The sequence below is a fragment of the Somniosus microcephalus genome, chromosome 25 (assembly GCF_052327205.1).
Source record: "Somniosus microcephalus isolate GS21.2 chromosome 25, FLI_Smic_1.0, whole genome shotgun sequence".
NCBI classification, from domain to species: domain Eukaryota; kingdom Metazoa; phylum Chordata; class Chondrichthyes; order Squaliformes; family Somniosidae; genus Somniosus; species Somniosus microcephalus.
The window spans coordinates 40614077-40638582 of NC_141011.1; the positions used below are offsets into that span (position 1 = coordinate 40614077).

Consider the following 24506-nt stretch of genomic DNA (forward strand, 5'->3'; position numbering starts at 1 on the left):
CTCTTTACTCTTGATAAAGGGTTTTGACCCGAAACGTCGACTCTAATTTCTCTCCACTGAGTTTTTCCAGCATTTTCTGTTGTTATTTCGGATTTCCAGCATCTGCAGTATTTTGCTATCGTGTTAAGTTATCCACTTTGGTAGGAAAAATACAAAAGCAGAATATTTTTTAAATGGTGAGAGATTGGGAAATGTTGGTACAGGAAAAGTTCTGACATCCGGCACCGACGGAACCGAGCTGCTGCCGATCTATCAAAACTTCCGGATAGACCAGCGCTAATGTTGAAGGATAGGTTTTCATCTCCGTATCTGACAACAAACACTGTTGCTTAGCAACAGCTTGTAAACACTCGGCCCGTACCTTGGAAGCGTCTCTGAAGCTGTTGCTAAGCTACAGAGATGCTTTCCAGAGCCTGACTGTTAAAAAAAAAAAAATGCTAGAAGAAAAAAAACCTAACCAAAACGGCTGCTGATTTCTGCTGTTAGATCGAGGTTTCCGGGCATACAACCTCCGGATAAACCAAAGTTTCCTGCATTCAGAGGGACCTGGGTGTCTCTGAACACGAATCACAGAAAGTTAACATGCAGGTACAGTAAGCAATTGGGAAAGCAAATGGTATGTTAGCTTTTATTACAAAAGGATTGGAGTATAAGAGTAAGGAAGTCTTAATGCAATTATATAAGGCTTTGGGAAGACCACACCTGGAACAATTTTCCTTTAAGCTCGCTCCAGGGGTCCTGTGCAGTCGGCTTTTAAATAGAAAAACCGCGCACGTGCGGTATTTTGAATGGGCCATGCAGCAACCCCCCCCCCCCAAAAAAATTACAGGGAACATTGATCTGAAGTACTGTGTAGAGTTTTGGTCTCCTTACCTAAGGAAGGATATACTTGCCTTGGAGGGAGTGCAACGAAGGTTCACTGGACTGATGGCTGGGATGGGGGGATTGTCGTATAAGGAGAGATTGAGTAGACTAGGCCTCTATTCCCTAGAGTTTAGAAGAATGAGAGGTGATCTCATTGAAACATAAAAAATTCTTACAGGGCTTGACAGAGTAGATGCTGGGAGGATGTTTTCCCTGGCTAGGGAGTCTAGAATTAGGGGTCACAATCTCAGAATAAGGGGTCGGCCATTTAGGACTGAGATGAGGGGAAATTTCTTCACTGAAAGGGTTGTGGATCTTTGGAATTCCCTACCCCAGATGGCTGTGGATGCTCAGTCATCGAGTATATTCAAGACAGGGATCGATAGATTTTTGGATACTAAGGGAACCAAGGGGTATGGGAATAGTGCGGGAAGGTAGACATGAGGTAGAAAATCAGGCATGATCTTATTGGCAGAGCAGGCTCAAAGGGCCGAATGGCCTACTCCTGCTCCTATTTCTTATGTTCTTAATATCATGTGGGTTCCCCGTCGGCTCCTTTGAGTGGTTGCTGCACTTGTCCTGCCCACTGCCCACCCATTTACTGCTCAGATATGAAAATTGCCCCCAATATCTATGTAAACTGCACTTTTAGATGTTTATTGATCTCTTCTGCTGCTGACATCACACATCCATGTTCCTTCATCTTGACATAGCAGTGGCTATATTCTCAACAGAAATAGGAGTGGAAAAAGCACCTAATGTACGTTATACTATCTAAAAAGTCTTGCCCCTTGTTACAATTTTGTCACAACTCTGTCAACTTTTTCCATTATAGATTTCCATATCCACATTTGTAATGGAAAATGCTTATGTAAACTGGTCACGTTGAAATGACACCCTCCAGCCACTGATGGTGCTGTAGCTAACAAGATTTGAGTCTCCTAGCTCCTTAGCCTTTACTGGAGAGAAACTCCTACGCTCCAATCAACTCTACTCTGGTTTATAAAGAGGGGACTTATACATATACCATATTAATTTTATATCTGCACAACTTGGTCCTATTATCCCTCGACCTCTAACCACACCCCACTCCTTCACCCAAAGACTACACTTGGTCTTGACTCCTTCTGTGCAATGCTACAGGAGACCAACTAGCAAAGAATAAATTATATCTACATGATGGAATATCCCAATCACTGCAGTCTGCCTAGTTCCAGGTGCAATAGAAGACAGCTAGTTAAAGATGATAATGTACTTTCCCCACTTAATTAAGGGAAATCCTTGTAAAATAATTGATTTTCTTTCAGCATGGTGATGTTTGAGTACTATCCCTTTGGATATCCTCCAGTGAAACTGGGCATAGTGATGGTGGAAATCAGACTGAAAAGATCAGTTTCATGTCCTCTTTTTCAGGGGCTGGTAATCCCTTGCCACAGCCCAATATCCAACCAATATAAAATTATAATGATTTTCGACTAGGCCTATGCTTGGTTTCTTGGTCCCCCTGTTATTTGGATTAGGAATTGTTCTATGTTCTCATTGCCTTCTGCTTCTGTACTACTTTATCATGGGGACAGTATGATTATTTCTCTTGCTGTAATGTTGTCGTTATGCACCTGTGCATTTTCCCTGTTTAAGGCTCATCGCTCGCCTTTCTAGGTGTAAAATAACCTACTTAATATAATTTTTCATTGTCTATGACATTTTTAAAAGATCCATAACTCTACATAGTGTAAAAGATCACGATTATTTTTGATAGTACAAGTTGTTCAGCATTTTAAGCACTGATAATCTTTACATTAAAGAGAAAAAAATACAAAAAGCATTGGTCAGAGTGAATTAGATCAATTGATGGTTTGGGGCCAAACAGCAAAATTAACTCCGAAACACAAGTTGAGTATATTCCTGACTATACATTATCTTATATAAGAACATAGAAAATACTGATGGTTATCAATGAACTTTAAGAGGGCAATCCAATTGAAAGGGTTCAAATACTGTCATGAACCACTAGCGCAAAGCTGGGTTTGTTTATGTGAGTCACAAAAACTCTAATATTGGATTACTCTCTCGTAATTAATTCGGTGAGGCACGCCTGATATTTCAGAAATAGATTGTTTTGGTTTCCAGTGTAAGCCACAAAGCACGAATTAATGGCTTTAATGATTACATTGGCCACTCTCAACAAATACCACAGATTTTGAGTTTAGTGCCATATTACCAGGTTATTTATGAAAGTAACAAAAATTATTAAGTCTCTACACAACCCCTAACCAAGCAGAAACACTATTTTATAAAATTAAACAATGCCGTCAAAAGACTGCAAGATGGCGAATTCACATTCTCAATAGGCAGGAAGGAAGACAGAAAGAAAAAGTGAGAAGGGAGAAAGAAAAGGAAGAAAGGAAGGAGAAAAAAGAATGAGATTCAAAGAATGCAAGAAAAGAAAGGAAAACAAGCTTATATTTGCATTCAGTGGTGCTTCTTCTCAACTTTCCTCCTATCTGCTGAAACTGCCCTACAAAATGATGAAAGCCTCAGGAAGGCATTCAACACTGAGTTCAGCATACAATCACAAAATTACGTAATAGACAGGCTGAAGAGTTCCAAGAATTGAGTATAATTCACCCTGATGTCAGAAGCAATGGCACATATGTTAATTCTGATAACTAGAAAGGTTTAACTACTTGGCTGGGGTAGCAGTAACTTCTCCAGAGATAACTAAAAGATGCTAACCCTCTCTTTCTTCCTGCACCCGCCCCAATCAGTAATTCACAATGGCAGCAACCCACTGTCAAGACTTATTTGTCTTTCAGCTCAGCACTGCCAGCCTGGTAAATTTTTTACTATCCATTATTTTTCCATTGTGGGAAGATGTAAAAACTTCTTGTACCTGGCATGTTCTTCGGGAAGCTTTCTCTGCCGTTGCATATGAAACATGAGGTCACCACCATTGACGTATTCTATAACCAGAAACAGCCTGAAACATACCACAGAAAACAAGCTTCAATAAATAAAATGCACAAACCCTTTGAGAACTGCAATACTCTAGTATTTGTACACCAAAAAACAAAGTAATATTTGTTTAGAGAATGCTAAACATACAGAAGTGTTCTGTGGTTTCTGAAGTTTCAATCCCATAGGACTCCATACCTTGCAGCATTTTAAAAGTTTTTTTTAGGCTTTTGCAAATATTAAATGTTTTCAAGTATATTTAAAATTGCTTGTGGTCAAATGAGCTTTCAATTTGTGATGTACAGGAGCACAGAAAGTCCAATACATCAGTCAGTAAAATCAATCACACCACTACTGCTCGTTAAATCATGTGGTACAGCATTTCTTCTTGCCAGATCATGTGATTCATTCCTATGAGCCTATTACCTATCGGTCGCTGTCTGATATGATGACTCTACCGCTCAGAAACAAAAGCCGTTTTAGAAAATCTCCCTGCGTTCATACAATTTACAGAATACACACTCTGGAGTAGGGTTCAAGGCAGTAACACTGGCAGTAACAAAGGAAACTATGATGGTCTGAGGAGCGAGTTGGGTAGGATTGATTGGGGAATGGCACTCAAAGGGTTGACGGTGGATAGGCAATGGCAAACATTCAAAGACCGAATGGATGAACTACAGAATTTGTTCATCCCAGTTTGGCATAAAAATAAAACAAAAAAGGTGACCCAGCCGTGGCTAACAAGGGAAATTAGGGATAGCATAAGGTCCAAGGAGACGGCTATAAATTGGCCAGAAAAAGCAATAATCCTGAGGATTGGGAGCAGTTTAGGATTCAACAAAGGAGGACAAAGGGATTAATTAAGAAAGGGAAAATAGAATATGAGAGTAAGCTTGCAGAGAACATAAAAACTGACTGTAAAAGCTTTTATAGATATGTGAAGAGAAAAAGATGGGTGAAGTCAAGCGTAGGTCCCTTGCAGTCAGAATCGGGGGAATTTATAATGGGGAACAAAGAAATGGCAGACCAACTAAATACATATTTTGGTTCTGTCTTCACAAAGGAGGACACAAATAACCTCCCAGAGATGCCGGGGAACATAGGGTCTGATGAAAGGGTGGAACTGAAAGAAATCAGTATTTGTAGGGAAATGGTGTTAGGAAAATTGATGGGACTGAAGGCCGATAAATCCCCAGGGCCTGATAATCTACATCCCAGGGTACTTAAGGAAGTGGCCCTAGAAATAGTAGATGCATTGCTGGTCATCTTCCAGAACTCGATAGACTCTGGAACGGTACCCATGGATTGGCGAGTAGCTAATGTTACCCCACTATTCAAAAAAGGTGGTAGAGAAAAGGCGGGGAATTATAGACCGGTAAGCTTGACATCGGTAGTGGGGAAAATGCGAGAGTCCATTATAAAAGATGTAATAGCAGAGCACTTGGAAAGCAGTGACTGGATCGGACAAAGTCAACATGGATTTACAAACGGTAAATCATGCTTGACTAATCTACTGGAATTTTTTGAGGATGTAACTGGTAAAATAGATAAGGGAGAACCAGTGGATGTGGTGTATTTGGACTTTCAGAAGGCTTTCGATAAGGTCCCGCATAAGAGATTAGCGTGCAAAATTAAGGCACATGGGATTGGGGGCAAGGTATTGACTTGGATAGAGAACTGGTTGGCGGACAGAAAGCAAAGAGTTGGAATAAATGGGTCGTTTTCCGAGTGGCAGGCAGTGACTAGTGGGGTACCGCAAGGATCGGTCCTAGGACCCCAGCTGTTCACAATATATATTAATGATCTGGACGAGGGAATTGGATGTAATATCTCCAAATTTGCAGACGACACAAAGCTGGGGGGGAGGGTATGCTGTGAGGAGGATGTCGTGAAACTCCAGCACGATTTGGACAGGTTGGGTGATTGGGCAGAAACATGGCAAATGCACTATAATGTGGATAAATGTGAGGTTATCCACTTTGGTGGCAAAAACAGGAAGGCAGATTATTATTTGAATGGTAATAGATTGGGAGAAGGGGAAGTGCAAAGAGACCTGGGTGTTCTTGTACACCAGTCGCTGAAGGTAAGCATGCAGGTGCAGCAGGCGGTTAAGAAGGCAGATGGTATGTTGGCCTTCGTAGCAAGAGGATTCGAGTACAAGAACAAGGATGTCTTGCTGCAGTTGTACAGGGCCTTGGTGAGACCACACCTTGAGTATTGTGTGCAGTTTTGGTCGCCTTACCTGAGGAAGGACGTTCTTGCCATGGAAGGAGTGCAGCGAAGATTCACCAGGCTGATACCTGGGATGGCAGGAGTGACGTATGAGGAGAGATTGTGTCGATTGGGCTTATACTCACTGGAGTTTAGAAGATTGAGAGGGGATCTCATCGAAACCTATAAAATTCTGTCAGGCCTGGACAGACTAGATGCAGGAAGGATGTTTCTGATGGCCGGGGAGTCCAGAACCAGGGGTCATAGTCTAAGGATAAGGGGTAAGCCATTTAGGACTGAAATGAGGAGGAATTTCTTCACCCAGAGAGTGGTGAGCCTGTGGAATTCTCTGCCACAGAGGGCAGTGGAGGCCAGTTCATTGAGTATATTCAAGAAAGAGTTGGATATATTTCTTAAGGCTAAAGGGATCAAGGGATATGGGGAGAAGGCAGGGACCGGGTACTGAATTTGGATGATCAGCCATGATCTCATTGAATGGCGGAGCAGGCTCGAAGGGCCGAATGGCCTACTCCTGCTCCTATCTTCTATGTATCTATGTATCTATGTACTTAACTTCATCATTTAGGTCTTGTTTGAATTGTAATCTCAAAATCTCAATGAGTTACTGCCTTGTAATAGACAGCAGAACATATATTGTCCCATATATGCTGGGTCATTTTCTTTGAAGCTATACAAAAGGCTATAGAATTCCTACAGAATGGTGTTACCCTTAACCAAGTACAAAAATCCATAAATGCAGCTTTAATGCAACATCATGAATACAATTCGAGTGACGACACCATAGGCAATTACTGCATGCTGCTTGGCAGCTGTGCCCGTGGTTTCTTAACACACAACAGCCCTCTCATTGTTGTCATTAAGATCATAACCAGTGTCACAAAAAATGACAGAGAAGACAAACCATCACATTAAAAAAAAAATCTTCCCCTTTCTCTCCCTTTGAGTCTGCTTGCTGCCATCCACCAGTGAACAGAGTTGTACCAAGCCAGTTCCCTCCAAGTGCCAAGACAGCAGACCTTGCTGTTGCTTTACTGCTCCATTCAGTGATGTAGCCTAAAATTGGTGAAATCAACTGATTAAGGAAAGCAAGTTGGTGTGGTGGACAGTCATAGGACTTGAAACCTCAACCTTCTGAATGGAAAATATGCCTAAAATCCCTCGAGATACATATTCCATCTAGGATTCCTACTTAACATTTTGATCTCTCCAGATCCATTAGTAGAGGGGTCCAGTGAAAGAACCAGGGAGAAGAAAAAAAAGCAGTTTAAATAAGGACCATTTCTTACCTGCTTTCTGTTTGGAAACAAGAGTGAAGACCAACTAGAAATGGGTTACTGGAGGCCTGCTCAAACACATGCTTTTCTGTCTGTACCCAGTCAATATCCTGTGAAGGAAAAGAGAATTGTGTCATGCACGGCCCGAGTGAGAAACCATAAGATAATGATAAAAACAAACCTTCATTAGATTGGAAGTGAGCTTTTTTTTTTTTTTAAACTCCTCCTTGCCTCACTCCCACACTCAATTAGATTAGCCCTGGCTGAAAGAAGGAGCAGAATGCAACTCTTGCCCATTAATCTCCTCCATTCTCCAAACTATGCATAAAACATGGTCATAAAACACTTGAATAGGTTTTGTCCACTGATTATTTTTCACAAATAGAAGCTTTAGGGCATACTGTAAATATTATATAGCATATACAGCACAGAAACAGGCCATTCGGCCCAACCAGTCCATGCCGCCGTTTATGCTCCACTCGAGCCTCCTCCCATCCTTCATCTAACTCTCAGTATAACCCTCTATTCCCTTCTCCCTCATATGCTTATCTAGCCTCCCCTTAAATGCATCTATACTAGTCACCTCAACCACTCCCTGTGGTAGCGAGGTCCACATTCTCACCACTCTCTGGGTAAAGAAGTTTCTTCTGAATTCCCTATTTGATTTCTTAGTAACTATCTTATATTGATGGCATCTAGTTTTGCTCTTCCCACAAGTGGAAACACTCTCTGCGTCTACTCTATCAAAACCTTGCATAATTTTAAAGATCTATATTAGGTCACCCCTCAGCCTTCAAGAGAAAAGAGACCCAGCCTGTTCATCCTTCCTGATAGGTATAACCTCACATTTCTGGTATCATCCATGTAAATCTTTCTTGCACCCTTTCCAGTGCCTCTATATCCTTTTTATATGGCGACCAGAACTGTACTCCAAGTGTGGTCTAACCATGGTTCGATACAAATTAAGCGTAACTTCTCTACTTTTCAATTCTATCCCTCTCGAAATAAGCTCTGGTGCTTTGTTTGCTGTTTTTTTAAATGGCCTTATTAACTTGCTTCAATATTTTAGCGATTTGTGTAGTTGTACTCCTAGATCCCTTTTCTCCTCTACCCCATTTAGATTCTTACTTTCTAATATATGACCTACTTACTTTTCTTACCAAAATGTAACACCTCACACTTATCTGTGTTGTAATTCATTTGCCAATTATATGCCCATTCTGCTAGTTTATTAATGTCTTCTTGTAATTTGTTGCAGTGCTCGTGTCATCCGCAAATTTAGAAATTGTGTTTTTGATTCAAAAGTCTAAATCGTTAATATAAATTGTGAACAACAGTGGTCCCAGCACTTATCCTTGTGGAACCTCACTTTCCACCTTCTGCCACTGTGAATAGCTACCCTTTACCCCTACTCTCTGCTTTCTGTCTTGCAGCCAGTTAACTATCCATTCTGCTACTTTTCCCCCTGACTCCACATACTCTGACCTTATTCATTAGTCTATTATCCAGCACCTTATCGAAGGACTTTTGGAATCCAGATAAATTACATCGACTGCATTACCTTTGTTTACTCTCTTTGTTACCTATTCAAAGAATTCAATGAGGCTGGTCAAGCAAGCAAGACTTTCTCTTTTGATGCTAGAGGTTTTTCTATTTTCTCCTTTAGTAGGAATTCCATTATTTTTTCTACCACCGATGTTAACCTGATTGGTCTATAGTTCCATCTCCCTTCTTAAATATAGGTATAATATCCCCCAGTTCTCTGGCACTACACGTTTTGCTAATGAATTATTAAATATGTGTAATAGTGTCTCTGCTATCTCTTCTCTAGATTCTTTGAAAATGCGTGGATGCAATCTGTCCGGACCAGGGGTTTTATCCTCTTTGAGTTTGATTAGTTTATATATTTTCTTGTTTTTATTTGACATGAGGTTATATCATTTCTAATCTCATCTTCCAACGTCATATCCATCTGATCTGTCTCCCTGGTAAATACTGAAGCAAGTAATTATTTAATATTTCTGCCATTTCACTATCGCTGCCTGAGATTTTATCCTGTCCATCCTTAGTGGTCCTATTTCCATCCCAATTTTCCTTTTTTATTTATTTATGTGCCTGTAGAATATTTTACTATTTTGTTTTATGTTCATTGCTAATTTAATTTCATAATTCCTCTTTGCCTTCTAATTATTTTTTTGACTTCTCTCCTAATCTCTTCATATTCTCCCTTGTCATACTTAGTGTATGCCTCTTTCCTTGCCCTCAATTTTTCCCTCATGTCTTTATTGATCCATCTGCCCAATTCCTCCTGCAGGTGCATCAGAAAGTGCACAAAACCATATTCTAAAGGATGGTGCTTTTTTCCCATCAATCCTGAAGTCAATGTACTGTACAACTTTTATGTTTATTTGTATATTAAACCCAGGATCTTTCTCTACAGCAGATGAGCAAAGGCAGGTTTGAACACCAGGAATGTTTGTTTTTTAATTTACATTTCTATATCTATCTTTAAATAAGAGTCATTCATTACTATAACATATGGAATGAGAAAAGAACATTTAGCCCATTGCTTCAACAGATCACATATAATTTGCAGAATCATGGATTTTTTCCAACCCAATGCTCTGCTACTCGGCCTCCCATCTTCCATCCTCCGTAAACCAGTTCATTCAAAACTCTGCTGCCCGTATCCTCTCACTCACCCATCACCCCGTCCTCAGTGGCTCTGGGACTCCAACACCTCAAATTTAAAATTCTCATCATGGTGTTTAAATCCCTTTCATGGCCTGACCCTCTCCAGCTTTGTAACCTCATCCAGCACTATAACTCTCTGAACTCTTCATTCCTCTGACTCTCAGTCTCCTTTGCATTCCTCCTCCCCTTTGCCTTACCATTGCAGCTGTCTCGACCCCCTTGCTCAAGAATGCCCTCCGTAAATCCCTCTGCTTTGGAATTCTCCCTCGAAAACCTTCGCCCTCTCCTCCTTAAACCCATCTCTTTGACCAAGCTTTTGATCACCCCCGCCTAAAACATTTTTTTGACTCGGCATCGATTTTATTGATTATACCTCTGTGAAGACTTTGAGATGTGTTTCTACATGAAAGACATTATAGAAGTGTAAGCTGTTGTTGTTAATCTGCTGACAAAGCTGTTTAACCAAAAGGAAACTCTATGAAATTTACCCACTTCCTTAAACCTAAGGCACTTTTACAGTTTGGGTGACAGGAGAGTGACATCAGTGCATCAGCTCCCCACTTTTGCATCGCATTAAACCGGCTTCCTTATCCACATTTTGTGTCTACAAATTTATCAACGGAGTGAGGGTTAAATGAAGGTTTTAGCATCATAAACACAAGGAGCTGGTGAGTAGACATGAGTGAAGTATAACCTGAACTAAAGAATAACCATCCAAATGTAAAGGTGCCTGTAGTGAAATTCCAGGGTTTCAATCTAACTATGAACCTACATTATTTAACTCGGACCAGTTGCATTCATAGGTGGATAATTCTGTAGTGTCAATGGTACAGAAACCATATTCTGTTAAGGATTTGATCATTTCGATCTTGTAATACATCTTTCAGTCTTGTTCTTACTCAGCTCTTTGTCAATTATTTTTTAAATGTTGGGACAATGTATTAACTGCCTTTAGTGAGAGTCTAGTCTTAACATCTACTAAATAGTAAGGGGTGGAGTTTACGTTCGTTTACGCTAGCTATATCAATGCAATCCGGGCAGAATTGGCCGAACCAGTGAAAAAGATCAGGGAATTTTCAATGTAAGTGATTATGCCCAAAATTACTTGCGCTCGCGTTTTCTGAGATCTTTTACACTGGTTCAAGATTCAATTCACCCAAAGTAGGCCCCGCCCACAAAACTGGCCACACCCCCAGGTCAAAATTGCGCGATTCCGCCGACTGCGCTGGTTCGGGAAGGCTCTTCAAATTGCGCTCAATTTCTTAGAAGCACAGGTACTAGCAGGCGCGTTTTAAAAGTTTTCTCATATCAAAAAATATTTAATTTACTAAGAAACTGACTAGTGTATACCTATGAAACTATTAAATGGTTCGGCATACTTTTTAAAAAGTCATTTTCAGTGATTTTAAATCAGGTTGCTCACAGGTTGAGGACTGGACACACTTACTAAAAATGCTTATTTTTGCTGATAACTGATTTTCAGTTTTGTTTCATTTTTCCTTAGTTTTATTTAACATTTCTTGAGTCTTTTTCATTTTTGTACATCAGTTTATTTTGTTTATGTCTTACCTTTTTCTTTCTATTATCTGCTTTTATAATTATATAATTTTGAATGTGAGCATCTTTGGTTCACTGGATAGAGAAAACTGTTAAAATAATTGGGGCAAGGCAGTTTCACTTAAAAGAAATGGAAGCACTGGAGTAAGACAGAAAGGTGTGCAGTGCGAGCCAAAGAAGGGAGTTCAAAAAATGTGAACCTTCTGAGAGTGAAGCCACACTCACAATACTACTCCTTAGGACCTGGCCTCGAGCAACAGGGGATATTTGCAACCTGTTCTTGGGCAGTGGCAGGAAATCAGGGCGACACCCTGAGTCAATCAAATTATTAAAAGCATAATGGAGGCATGTGTCACATGATTCCCACAGACCAGATTACTAAAAGGTGAAAGGGACGGAACAGACCTATCAGGTGCTAGAGGAGGTCCTGAACTGAATGTGCTTTATTCGATAGATAGCTACCAGTCTGGTGCCAACCTGGGGAAGCTGCAACACAGGACTACATGCATGCTAAAAAGCAAAAGCAGCATGCTATAGACAGGGCTAAGAGATCCCACAATCTATGGATCAGATCAAAGCTCTGCAGTCCTGCCATATCCAGTTGTGAATGGTGGTGGACCATTAAACAACTAACGAGAGGAGGAGGCTCCATGAATATCCCCATCCTCAATGGTGGAGCCCAGCACGTGAGTGCAAACGACAAGGCTGAAGCGTTTGCAACCATCTTCAGCAAGAAGTGCCAAGTGGATAATCCATATCGGCATCCTTCTCAGGTCCCCACCATCACAGAAGCCAGTCTTCAGCCAATTCGATTCACTCCATGTGATATCAAGGAACGGCTGAGCACACTGGATACAGCAAAGGCTATGGGCCCCGACAACATACCGGCTGTCGTGCTGAAGACTAGTGCTCCAGAACAAGCTGCGTCTCTAGCCAAGCTGTTCCAGTACAGCTACAACACTGGCATCTATCCGACAATGTGGAAAACTGCCCAGGTATGTCCTGTCTGCAAAAAGCAGGTCAAATCCAATCCGGCCAATTACCGCCCCATCAGTCTACTCGCAATCATCAGCAAAGTGATGGAAAGTGTAATCGACAGTGATATCAAGCGGCACTTACTCACCAATAACCTGCTCACTGATGCCCAGTTTGGGTTCCGCCAAGACCACTCAGCTACCGACTTCATTACAGCCTTGGTCCAAACATGGGCAAAGGAGCTGAATTCCAGAGGTGAGGTGAGAGTGACTGCCCTAGACATCAAGGCAGCATTTGACCGAGTGTGGCATCAAGGAGCCCTAGTAAAACTGAAGTCAATGGGAATCGGGGGGAAAACACTCCACTGGCTGGTGTCATACCTAGCACAAAGGAAGATGGTTGTGGTGGTTGGAGGTCAATCATCACAGCTCCAGGTCATCGCTGCCGGAGTTCCTCAGGGCAGTATCCTAGGCCCAACCATCTTTAGCTTCATCAATGACCTTCCCTAAGGTCAGAAATGGGGCTTTTCGCTGATGATTGCACAGTGTTCAGTGCCATTCACAACTGGTCAGATAATGAAGCAGTCCATGCTTGCATGCAACAAGACCTGGACGACATTCAGGCATGGGCTGATAAGTGGCAGGTAACATTCGTGCCACACAAGTGCGAGGCAATGACTATCTCCAACAAACGAGTGTCTAACCACCACCCCTTGACATTCATCACCAAATCCCTCACCATCAACATCCTGGGGGGGTCACCATTGACCAGAAACTTAACTGGACCAGCCACATAAATACTGTGGCAACAAGAGCAGGTCAGAGGCTAGGTATTCTGCGGCGAGTGTCTCACCTCCTAACTCCCCAAAGCCTTTCCACCATCTACAAGGCACAAGTAAGGAGTGTGATGGAATATTCTCCACTTGCCTGGATGAATGCTGCTCCAACAACACTCAAGGAATAATAAGGGGAAAAAAACACTAGTGGGCGTAGTCTATAGGCCGCTGAACAGTGGCAACTCTGTTGGACGGAGTATCAATCAGGAAATAGTTGAGGCTTGTAATAAGGGAACATCTATAATTATGGGGGATTTTAACTATCATATTAATTGGACAAATCAAATTGGGCAGGGCTGCCTTGACGATGAGTTCATTGAGTGTATTAGGGATGGGTTTCTTGAGCATGTAACTGAACCGACCAGGGGGCAAGCAACCTTAGATCTGGTCCTGTGTAACGAGACGGGATTAATTAAAAATGTCCTAGTAAAGGATCCCCTTGGAATGAGTGACCATAACATGGTTGAATTCCATATTCAATTAGAGGGTGAGAAGGTTGGATCTCAAACAAGCGTGCTAAGCTTGAATAAAGGAGACTATGAAGGTATGAGAGCGGAATTGAGTAGAGTGGATTGGGAAAATAGATTAAAGGGTAAGACGATACATGATCAGTGGTGTACATTTAAGGAGTTATTTTACAACTTCCAAAAAAAAATATTCCACTGAGAAAAAAAGGGTGTAAAAGAAAAGACAGCCATCCGTGGCTAAGTAAAGAAATTAAGGATAGTATTCGACTAAAAACAAGGGCATATAAGGTAGCCAAATCTAGTGGGAGGATAGAGGATTGGGAAAACTTTAAAAGACAGCAAAAAATAACAAAAAGATTGATTAAGAAAGGGAAGATAGATTATGAAAGTAAATTAGCAAAAAATATAAAAACAGATAGTAAGAGTTTTTATAGTTATATAAAAAGAAAAAGGGTGGCTAAAGTAAATGTTGGTCCCTTAGAGGATGAGACCGGGAAATTAATGGTGGGAAATATGGAGATGGCAAAAACACTGAATGAATATTTTACATCAGTCTTTACAGTAGAAGACACTAAGAATATCCCAACACTGGACAAACAGGGGGCTAAAGGGGGGGAGGAGCTAAACACGATCAAAATCACTAAGGAAGTGGTACTCGGTAAAATAATGGGACTCAAGGCGGATAAATCACCTGGACCTGATGGCTTACATCCTAGGGTCTTGAGGGAAGTGGTGGTAGGGATTGTGGATGCATTGGTAATAATTTTGCAAAACTCCCTGGACTTGGCAAAGGTCCCGGCAGACTGGAAAACTGCAAATGTAACACCTTTATTTAAAAAGGGCAGTAGACAGAAGGCTGGAAACTATAGACCGGTTAGCCTAACATCTGTGGTAGGTAAAATTTTGGAGTCCATTATTAAGGAGACAGTAACAGGACATTTGGATAATCATAATTTAATAGGACAAAGTCAGCATGGTTTTATGAAGGGGAAGTCATGTTTGACAAATTTGCTGGAGTTCTTTGAGGAAGTAACGTATAGGGTGGATAAAGGGGAACCAGTGGACGTAGTGTATTTAGACTTCCAAAAGGCATTTGACAAGGTGCCACACAAAAGATTATTGCTTAAGATAAAAAATCACGGGATTGGGGGTAATATTCTGGCATGGATAGAGGATTGGCTATCTAACAGAAGGCAGAGAGTTGGGATAAATGGTTCATTCTCAGACTGGCAATCAGTAACTAGTGGTGTTCCGCAGGGGTCAGTGCTGGGTCCCCAACTCTTTACAATCTATATTAACGATTTGGAGGAGGGGACCGAGTGTAACATATCAAAGTTTGCAGATGATACTAAGATGGGAGGGAAAGTAGTGAGTGAGGAGGACATAAAAAACCTGCAAGGGGACATAGACAGGCTAAGTAAGTGGGCAGAGATTTGGCAGATGGAATACAATACTGGAAAGTGTGAGGTTATGCACTTTGGCAGGAAAAATAGTAGAGCAAGTTATTATCTTAATGGCAAGAAACTGGAAAGTACTGAAGTACAAAGGGATCTGGGGGTCCTGGTGCACGAAACTCAAAAGGTTAGTATGCAGGTGCAGCAAGTGATTAAGAAGGCCAATGGAATGTTGGCTTTCATTGCTAGGGGGATAGAATATAAAAATAGGGAGGTATTGCTTCAGTTGTACAAGGTATTGGTGAGACCGCACCTGGAATACTGCGTACAGTTTTGGTGTCCATACTTAAGAAAGGACATACTTGCTCTCGAGTCAGTACAAAGAAGGTTCACTCGGTTAATCCCGGGGATGAGGGGATGGACATATGAGAGGTTGAGTAGATTGGGACTCTACTCATTGGAGTTCAGAAGAATGAGAGGCGATCTTATTGAAACATATAAGATTGTGAAGCGGTTGGATCGGGTGGATGCGGGGAAGATGTTCCCGATGATGGGTGAAACTAGAACTAGGGGGCATAGTCTTAGAATAAGGGGCTGCTCTTTCAAAACTGAGATGAGGAGGAACTACTTCACTCAGAGGGTGGTAGGTCCATGGAATATGCTGCCCCAAAAAGCTGTAGAAGCTACATCATTACAGGTAGACTACCCTTTATCCGAACTTCCGAAAACCGAAACCTTCGTTCAGCGTAAGTCGTGCGCACAACTTACGCTGAACGAAAAAACCTTCGGTTTTTAGAGGGTTCCGGTTTCGGAAGTTCGGATAAAGGGTAAGTCGTGCGCATGACCCCCCGCCGACCCCGACCAACTTACGCTGAACGTCAGCGTAAGTCGTGCCCGCGGACCCCCGCCGACTTACGCTGAGCATCTGCGTAAGTCGTGCGCACGACCCCCCCGCCGACCCCCCCCGACCCACCTTCCGAAATCCGAAATTCTCCGAAAACCGAAACACGGCTGGTCCCGAGGTTTTCGGATAAAGGATAGTCTACCTGTACATAAATTTACAACAGAAATAGACAGTTTCCTAGAAGTAAAGGGAATTAAAGGTTACGGGGAGCGGGCAGGAAATTGGACATGAGTCTAGGTTCGGATCGGTCATGGCCCTGTGGGTAGCGGAGCGGGCCCAGGGGCCGTGTAGCCTGATCCTGCTCCTATTTCGTGTGTCTAATTCTGTTAGATTCAGGAGATGGTTCTGGGATAGTGGATTGGCGGTTAGGATCAGATTAGCCATGATCTTATTGAATGGCGGAGCAGGCTCGAGGGGCCGATTGGCCTACTCCTGCTCCTATTTCTTATGTTCTTAAGCTCAACACCATCCAGGACAAAGCAGCCCACTTGATTGGCACCCCATCCACCACCTTAAACATTCACTCCCTCCACCGTGGCTGCAGTGTGTACCATCTATAAGATGCATTGCAGCAACTCGCCAAGGCTTTTTTGGCAGCACCTCGCAAACCCACGACCTCTTCTACCTAGAAGGACAAAGGCAGCAGGCACGTGTGAACCCACCTCCAAGTCCCCCTCCAAGTCACACACCATCTTGACTTGGAAGTATATCGCCGATCCTTCATCGTCACTGGGTCAAAATCCTGGAACTCCCTCCCTAACAGCACTGTGGGAGTACCTTCACCACACAGACTGCAGTGGTTCAAGAAGGCGGCTCACCAGCACCTTCTCAAGGGCAATTAGTGATGGGCAATAAATGCTGGCCTTGCCAGCGACGTCCACTTGAAAGAATTTTTTTAAAAGGGGGAAAAAGTTCTTGAAGTTTGCTAATTTGTACATGTGTCAAGTTCTACAATTATAATCTAAGGCAGGGCCACTCACAGGCCATACGGCAACTCCAAGTACTTATTTTAACAACGGTGTATCCTCTCTTCCCGCAACAGAAATCGAAAGACTAACTACTTTTCTGAACTAGACTGTCAACATTTGTTTTTGAAACTAGTTATCTAAAGCTTGGTGGTAAAGCAGACGCTGCAAGTATGCTGCCCCATACCACAAGCCAAGACGACAAGCTAGAGACCTGCCTCCACAGAACGTACCTCAGTGATAGGGTAGCAGCAACAATGGACTCGATAATTTTCAATATAATTTGCCGTGCCTCAGTCCAATTTGAACCATTTGAGACTGAAATATTGCACACTGACTTTTCTCGTGTTAGAAAATGTTCCTGATTGGGTTTACAGGTTGAAAAGGTGGCCTAGCAGACTTAAATCTCTGGAACCACACGCTGCTGGGAACCTGCAGCTTATATATGTTCCTGTAGGTTGAAGTCCCAAACTTATTCTCTTCTGTGGAGATGTGTAATACTGGGAGGCAAACCAAGAAGAAATACATAGTCTCCCCTACCCTCGCCACACACACATATTGAATATACAAAACGATGTAAAAAGTCTTACTTTTTCTGCATCTCTTTCCTGCTCCTTCAACCCATATGTTTGCAATGTGAACAATACATTGAGGCCACATGTACTGTTCTCTGAAGAGGTTTCATTTACAAATTGTGAAAAACTTCTGATGGCACTCTCTTGGTCAATCAGCCCAGGTGACTGGCCAATAAAAATAGAAAGATAATTTTATTGGCCAAATAGCCTAATGTAATGACATCCAACATCATGTACAGGATTTGAGTTTGCAGCCATCGATTCCCTCCGTCCAACCTATGGCTATACTGCGATCATGATAGACAGTGGCAAAAGAGTGTGCGGTATCAGAAACATGGGTTTGGACAGAGAGCTTCAGCTTTCCCTTATAGCAAGTACCCCTACATGTCTTTTTTTTAATGTCGCTCTTCATGACCGAGCCCTAACTCTCAGAACTATTCTTGAAGTTTATCTCTAAACCGTGTCCAATTCTGAACCCATTCAATTCAAATCAAAAATGTGAAATGGGACGTTTCTGTATCTCCAAGGGTAGAAAATTCCATAGATTTGTAGACAAAACTCTACCTTTCTGGTGGGACATGTTGAGGATGTGATAGGCTCGATAAAAACACAAGTTCTTTCTTAAACTGAATTGTGGTTATAAAACCCTTAATTACACCCATACTACACTGCAAAGATGGTTATTGACATTGCATGGGTAGATTGAACAAAATATAATCATGAATAAAATATTAATGTATGTTTACAAACTGTAATTGCAGCATCCACACAAGAGGAAACAATTAAAATTCCAAGCAAGCATGATTTTACGATACTGTGATAGCCAACCACGGAACTGCTATTGTTTCAGTGGTGATCTAAGATTCTTTATTTTGATGTTCTGAACTAAACACAGAACCTGGTTTTGTTAGGATATTGGCAAGACATCATAAATGAAGTCATGTGCACTGAGTTTTGTGTCCTGTACAATACAGATCCATGTACAAACTTCAATATCAATAATTCATAAGCTAGAATTGAGAGAAAATGGGGACCGACAAATCCGACTGAGTTGTTAATCCTAATGCAGACATTATTATAGGGTTTTAACCAAGGGCTAAACCAGTAAGTCATCATAATGGGTCGACTGTGATAACAGGGTTTCTTATAATGAGGTTTGATTGCACATTTTGCAATCATTTCAAATGAATGGCAAGACCTTCTTTTTCATCTGTCTGCTACCAGTTATGTGTCTTGTGGTGTTCTCCAGTTTCAGATTTTTAAAAAGACTGCTTTGTTTTTACTCTGATTAAATTTGAATCTCATTAACAGATGGATTGTCTCTGCTCTTATATTTGTGCTAATTCCTGCTCTATTGGGATATAAAACAATATTTATAGCCCACAGCATGTAAACAAGTTTGTCCATGGCTTTAAGTGACTTAAACTGAGTAGGCAATAACCATAAAAACACTCCCGGTTAAAAGAGGTAATATTAAAAGATGCATAGTATTTTGTAAGTATTTGTTACACTTTTTAGATTCCTTGGCACTTTCTTGTCACACTAGCTCCTCTGTAACCAACAGAAGATTTTCTTCTGTGGGTCAAAACTAGCCCTGGTTTATGGGTTGAGTTCTCATTCTGCTCTTGCTCAATCTCTCTCCACTTCCCTGGTGTCCCTCAAAAATACAACCTTCAGTAGTTAAGCAGTGGTTCAACCCAAGTTCTTTCGCCTCCCCAAATTTTCTTCCCATTTCTCTCCCCCTCTGCTGAAGATGCTGACTCATGCTGGAGTATAGTTCCGCAGGTGCAGAGTCCTGTGGTAGTTTGTCCAAACAACCATTCTTCACATTTGAGAGCCAAGACAGTATGGCAGATTACTCAATGATGAAGGCCATCACAGTCGAGCTCAACCACCTCCTCACCTGCTGTTCACACTGACACAATTTCCAGGAGGCCTAACTGGACAGCAATTAAGAGGAAATGGTCCTAACCTAGGGACACTTAGACCAATTGTAGCATCCCCACCGCAACCCAGATAACCAGACAGACCAGTGAAGTCCTAGACCTCTCCTGTCTGTATGCCCCAGTATCACACAGGTCATTCACCCACTAAACCATTAGGGAAGTTCATGGTCCTTCTGAAAATTGGACATGAGATTCAAAAAATTTGGGATTCCACCTCTGCACTGCTAGAGGAACTGGACCATCAAAACAAATTATGGGAAAAATCAAGTGTGAGCAAAACAAATACAAGCGAGCAGGAAATAAAAGCAATGTGGCTTATATGTTTATTCAATACAAGAGGCGTTCAAATTTGTAGAGGGCACAGGAAATTATCCTGCATTAAGAGGAACACGTAAAAATAATACAAATATATACACACATGCATGTGTGCGCACACATGCTTGTCACTCTCCTGTGGCAGTGCATTCAGGAAGTCAAGACCAAGTCTAGTCTTCAAATGAATCAGGTTAAAGACCGGGGATTATTAGACCAGGGCACACAGATGGAATTTAGTTCCCATTTTAAAGTCATACAATTTGCCCTTATTTTTATATTTCCATTATTTATTCCTATATCCACATTTATAATTAAAACTGCCGATGTAAACGTGTAATGCTGTACTCACACCCTCCTGTCAGTAGGGGTGCTACTGCATTTGCTCTGGGGGGAGGGTGTAATTACAGCATGAAAAGCTTACCTTGGCAGTTTCCAGTATAAATATGGACATAGAAGAATTTATAATAAAGATGGCAGGAAATAAATGTAGTTGTTTAAATACATATATAAATGTTGTGGCAGTACTTATAGGCCCAGAACTTGGTGTCGGGGGCTTGCCGCGCGTGCAAGCCCCCGATCTGCACTCACCCTGCGCGCTGACATCTGAAGCACGGGTCTGCTTGCATTTCCTGTCACAGGCCCGGTTCAGATGTCAGCGCGCAGTGCTTACCTGATCCAGCGGCGTAGTTAGTGCGATGTGCCGGCTGGGATCAGGTGAGCACTGTACAACCAATCACGGGAGGGGAAGGTTCATTCATGAGTTTGAGAGTAAGAACTGTCAAACTCATGAAAACTACGGGGGGCCCAAAACACTATTTAAACTTTAAATAAAAATTTAAAAAACATCCCAATCATTAAATTAAGTATAAATAAGTTTTAAAAAATAATTTAAACAATAATTTTTTTTTTGAAAAATTTTTTTTTTTTAATAAAAAGGGTCTAAAACTAAACTTACCTTATTGTAGATTCTTTAAAATAATAAACCTGTGGAAAAAAAAATTCTAAATTACACTAAAACACCACTTACTTGTAAAAATAAATACTTACGTGTGCTTTTTACAAGCGTAAAGACCGGAGGCCTTTAGACATGCGCAAATCCCCCAAAACAGAGGAAATCCAAGACGCACGCGCTGCCCCCTACAGCGCACGCGCTAGCCTCTTCAACTCTTGGGTTGGAGGAGAGGAAATGCCGGTTTTCAGCGCATGCGCTGTGCATGCTGAAAACCGGCATTTCCTCCGGCCAGACGCGTGAGTACCCCTTCCGTACTCACGCGTTTGGGGAGGAATTACTGCCCCAATGTGTTTGCACATAGAGAAAATAATGCAGTTTTGAGTTGCTGTAAAGTTGGTGTGCTGTGACAGATGGACAACATCACAAATGATAGCTTCCTCTGTTCCCAGAGCATGGGATTAATACAAACAAAATAAGGCTGACTTTATGACCTTTCGTCATAATACTTGTGATGGGTGTAAATGGCTATATAAAAAGGTAGGGATAGGTCAATGGAGACAAAAAGATTTAAAACATACTTGCTACATGTAAACCTACAATTATTTTCATGGTACAGAACAGATGGTGAAAATTATGCTACTTTTTCACCCCAAAAGCTATCCCCCATCCTTGAAAATGTTTTTGAGACATCTATAAATTGTACTGCTATGCCATTTGCCCTTTCTACTCTGAACTGAGAAAAATAAGCAGAAAGTGAGTAAACATCAAGTCCGTCTCAAATGTTAACACAGTTTTTACAATGGGAAGGGTTACACCACGGTGGCATAGTGGTTAGCACTGTTGCCTCACAGCGCCAGGGACCCGGGTTCGAATCCGGCCTCGGGTGACTGTCTGTGTGGACTGTCTGTTTGCACATTCTCCCCGTGTTTGCGTGGGTTTCCTCCGGGTGCTCCGGTTTCCTCCCACAGTCCAAAGATGTGCGGGTTAGGTTGATTGGCTATGATAAATTGACCCTTAGTGTTAGGGGGATTAAATACGTGGGGTTACGGGGATAGGGTGGGATATGTGTTGGTGTAGGGGTTACGGGTTCGGGTGGGATATGTGCCGGTGCAGGCTCGATGGGCCGAAATGGCCTCTCTCTGCACTGTGGGGTTTCTGTGATTTCTGTGAAACTCTTGTGATGAGTTATTCCATATGAGCTGGCATAGTTGTTTGGCGCTTCACTACAAATTGTTACATGAAAGGGTCTCAATTTTATCATAAAGGCAAGGGATGTAATGAATGAAAGCCAGATACTTTTCTGAAAGGGAACAGAAAGAGGCAACGATGATGGCTCTACCCGCCCCTGCCCCAGCCACTCTCTCTGATGACTGACAGCACAGAAGCTAGGAGCAGGCCATCTACTACTTTGTTCAGGCAGGGTACAGCAATCATAAAAAAATGGGGTAGAAAATATAAAAACGATTGAAGATGCCAATTATTTAGTCAGCCAGAAAAAGTGCTTACATTTAAGTCTCTATATAGACTACAGATGTTGCTACTTGGCTTAGTTGTTCTAATTAGTGGCATTGCGGTTGAAGTACAGCATGTTTATACTAGAGCTCATAGTGAGTGATACAGCTCACTCAAGTGGTACCACAGAGATAACATCCTTAGATTTGTTGCATTTAAACTATGACATACCTGACTTAAAGCACCCACCTACACAAACATGCAGACATACAGTACTGTTTTAATAGTACAAGACCATACAGACAGTTCCTGGTTACCTTATGACAGCTGACACTGCAGCCCTACCTTATCCGCAAGTGCAACATTCTGATCAGCCACAGCTTCAGCCACTGGGAGATGAGAAAGATTGTGCAATTCTTTACCTTCTTCAGTTCCTCCCTTCCCTCTGTAATCTGAAGGCTTTTAAAATCCAACTTCACTCTTGCCTAACTACTACTACTCAATTTATCTTGATGTCTGACCTTGTTGGCATTCTGTCACCTAGGTTTCTCAATTAAAAGAAATCCAAATCTCATTGGGGGACTGAAAAGGTAGTAGTGGAAATTAAAATTCTGACTTTCACATTACTAACCATTTTTGCGACATCTATCACCTGGGTAAAAATTCAAATTATTTTACAGGTATCAGTTCACCTACTGTGCCGATATTTTAAATTTGGTAGTCTGAAAAGAACATTTGTAGCTCACAGTCATACCATCAGCTGGGAGTGAATTCCTTCCTGCTTTTTATAACTGCTGTGTCTCTGAATCCTATTACATCCTCTACTTTTTAAAATGGCAGGTCAGATTCCAGCAAATGCTTACTAGAGGAAGATGGGAGCAAACATTCATCATCTCATTGAGGATCTTCACACAGCAGAACCAGTGAACTGCACTTGCAAATATTTAAGTTTAACAGTCAGATTCATGTTTTGGTAGCCTCACTTTGAATTTTGGCTCATGCCTAGCATATAATCACTTTTATTTGAACAATAATCATTTAAAGATGTAACATGCATAATATATTGATTACAGTGTTGCTACTGCATCAGTAAATTGGCCAAAATAGTGTGCTACAATATATTAGAACACTGATAAACTCTTATCCTATCCTATCCCGGAAACATAACTTTCTTTAATACAGTTACAAAAATACTGTGTTTTTTATCATGCTTATGAAAATGAAGAAAACCAAAAATAACAGGTTTTACACTTCACAATGCACCACTATTATGCGTTGAAGAGGAATGCTTGTAGTTAGAGGGGAATACATAGGGGGGGTACAATTATACACACTTCTCTAGTTCATGATTCCTCCTTTAGGTATGCAAATACACAGAATATAACCAGCATAAATGCAGACAATGTTTAAAGGTGTTTTAAAAGAAAGCACAGAAACAAATCAATGATATCTTCAGGCATGGCTTCTGCAATGGAGATGGGTTAGAGAGATAAAAACTCAAAAAATAGCCAAACAATGGGGGCGGGAATCTAATCTGTAATAAATCCTCAATTTGTTTTATTTCGATGGGAACACAAGAGAGCTGGTTTATCATTGCACAATTCCATAGTGGTGGCCTAAGAACCGCACAGGCAATTCATCATCCTGTCAGTGCCAAGGTTTCACAATAAAATTTATTTTATGTTCCGTCACCATGACCTAATTTTAGGCATTTAGACTGATATAAACTGTTTATTAACACCTATTTCCTGTTTAGTCTCGCACTCCTTGCAACATCAGTCAACTCTAGCTTGTACATCTGATACGTCGTGGATACATTACTTTATGCTGACACGGCAAGGGTAAAGATATAACATGATAAAACGATTTGCTGTATTTGCGGTTTCTCTTTGAAGGTTGTGCACCATCAAGAATTTCTGGTCTGCAAACCTAAAATTCCCACTTCCAAACTAAACTGCTGACTTTTAATCAAAGATGATGGTGAAAATGCCAAACCAGCATCAATATTTGTATCTCTGTATTAGAATCAAGGGTGACAGAAAAGCACATTGTTCCTCAAGTAATAGATATCACTTTTGAACTTCTCAGCTGCCTGATGGCTCAGTTGGCAAAGACAACAATGTAACTGAGTCACACAGACCAGTAGGTTC

General features: G+C 41.5%; 1 protein-coding gene across 2 annotated transcripts in view; it reads right to left on the minus strand.

Annotated features, from left to right (window-relative positions):
* prkcz (protein kinase C, zeta) overlaps window positions 1–24506 on the minus strand; it is a 626261-nt gene that overhangs the window by 173307 nt on the left and 428448 nt on the right. For both annotated transcript variants that reach the window (XM_085967266.1, XM_085967267.1), the window contains exons 10-11: window positions 7338–7435; window positions 3758–3844 (exon numbers count right to left, since the gene is read on the minus strand). In XM_085967266.1, the coding sequence (XP_085823392.1) occupies window positions 3758–3844; window positions 7338–7435 (185 nt within the window). The remainder of the gene's footprint in view (window positions 1–3757; window positions 3845–7337; window positions 7436–24506) is intronic.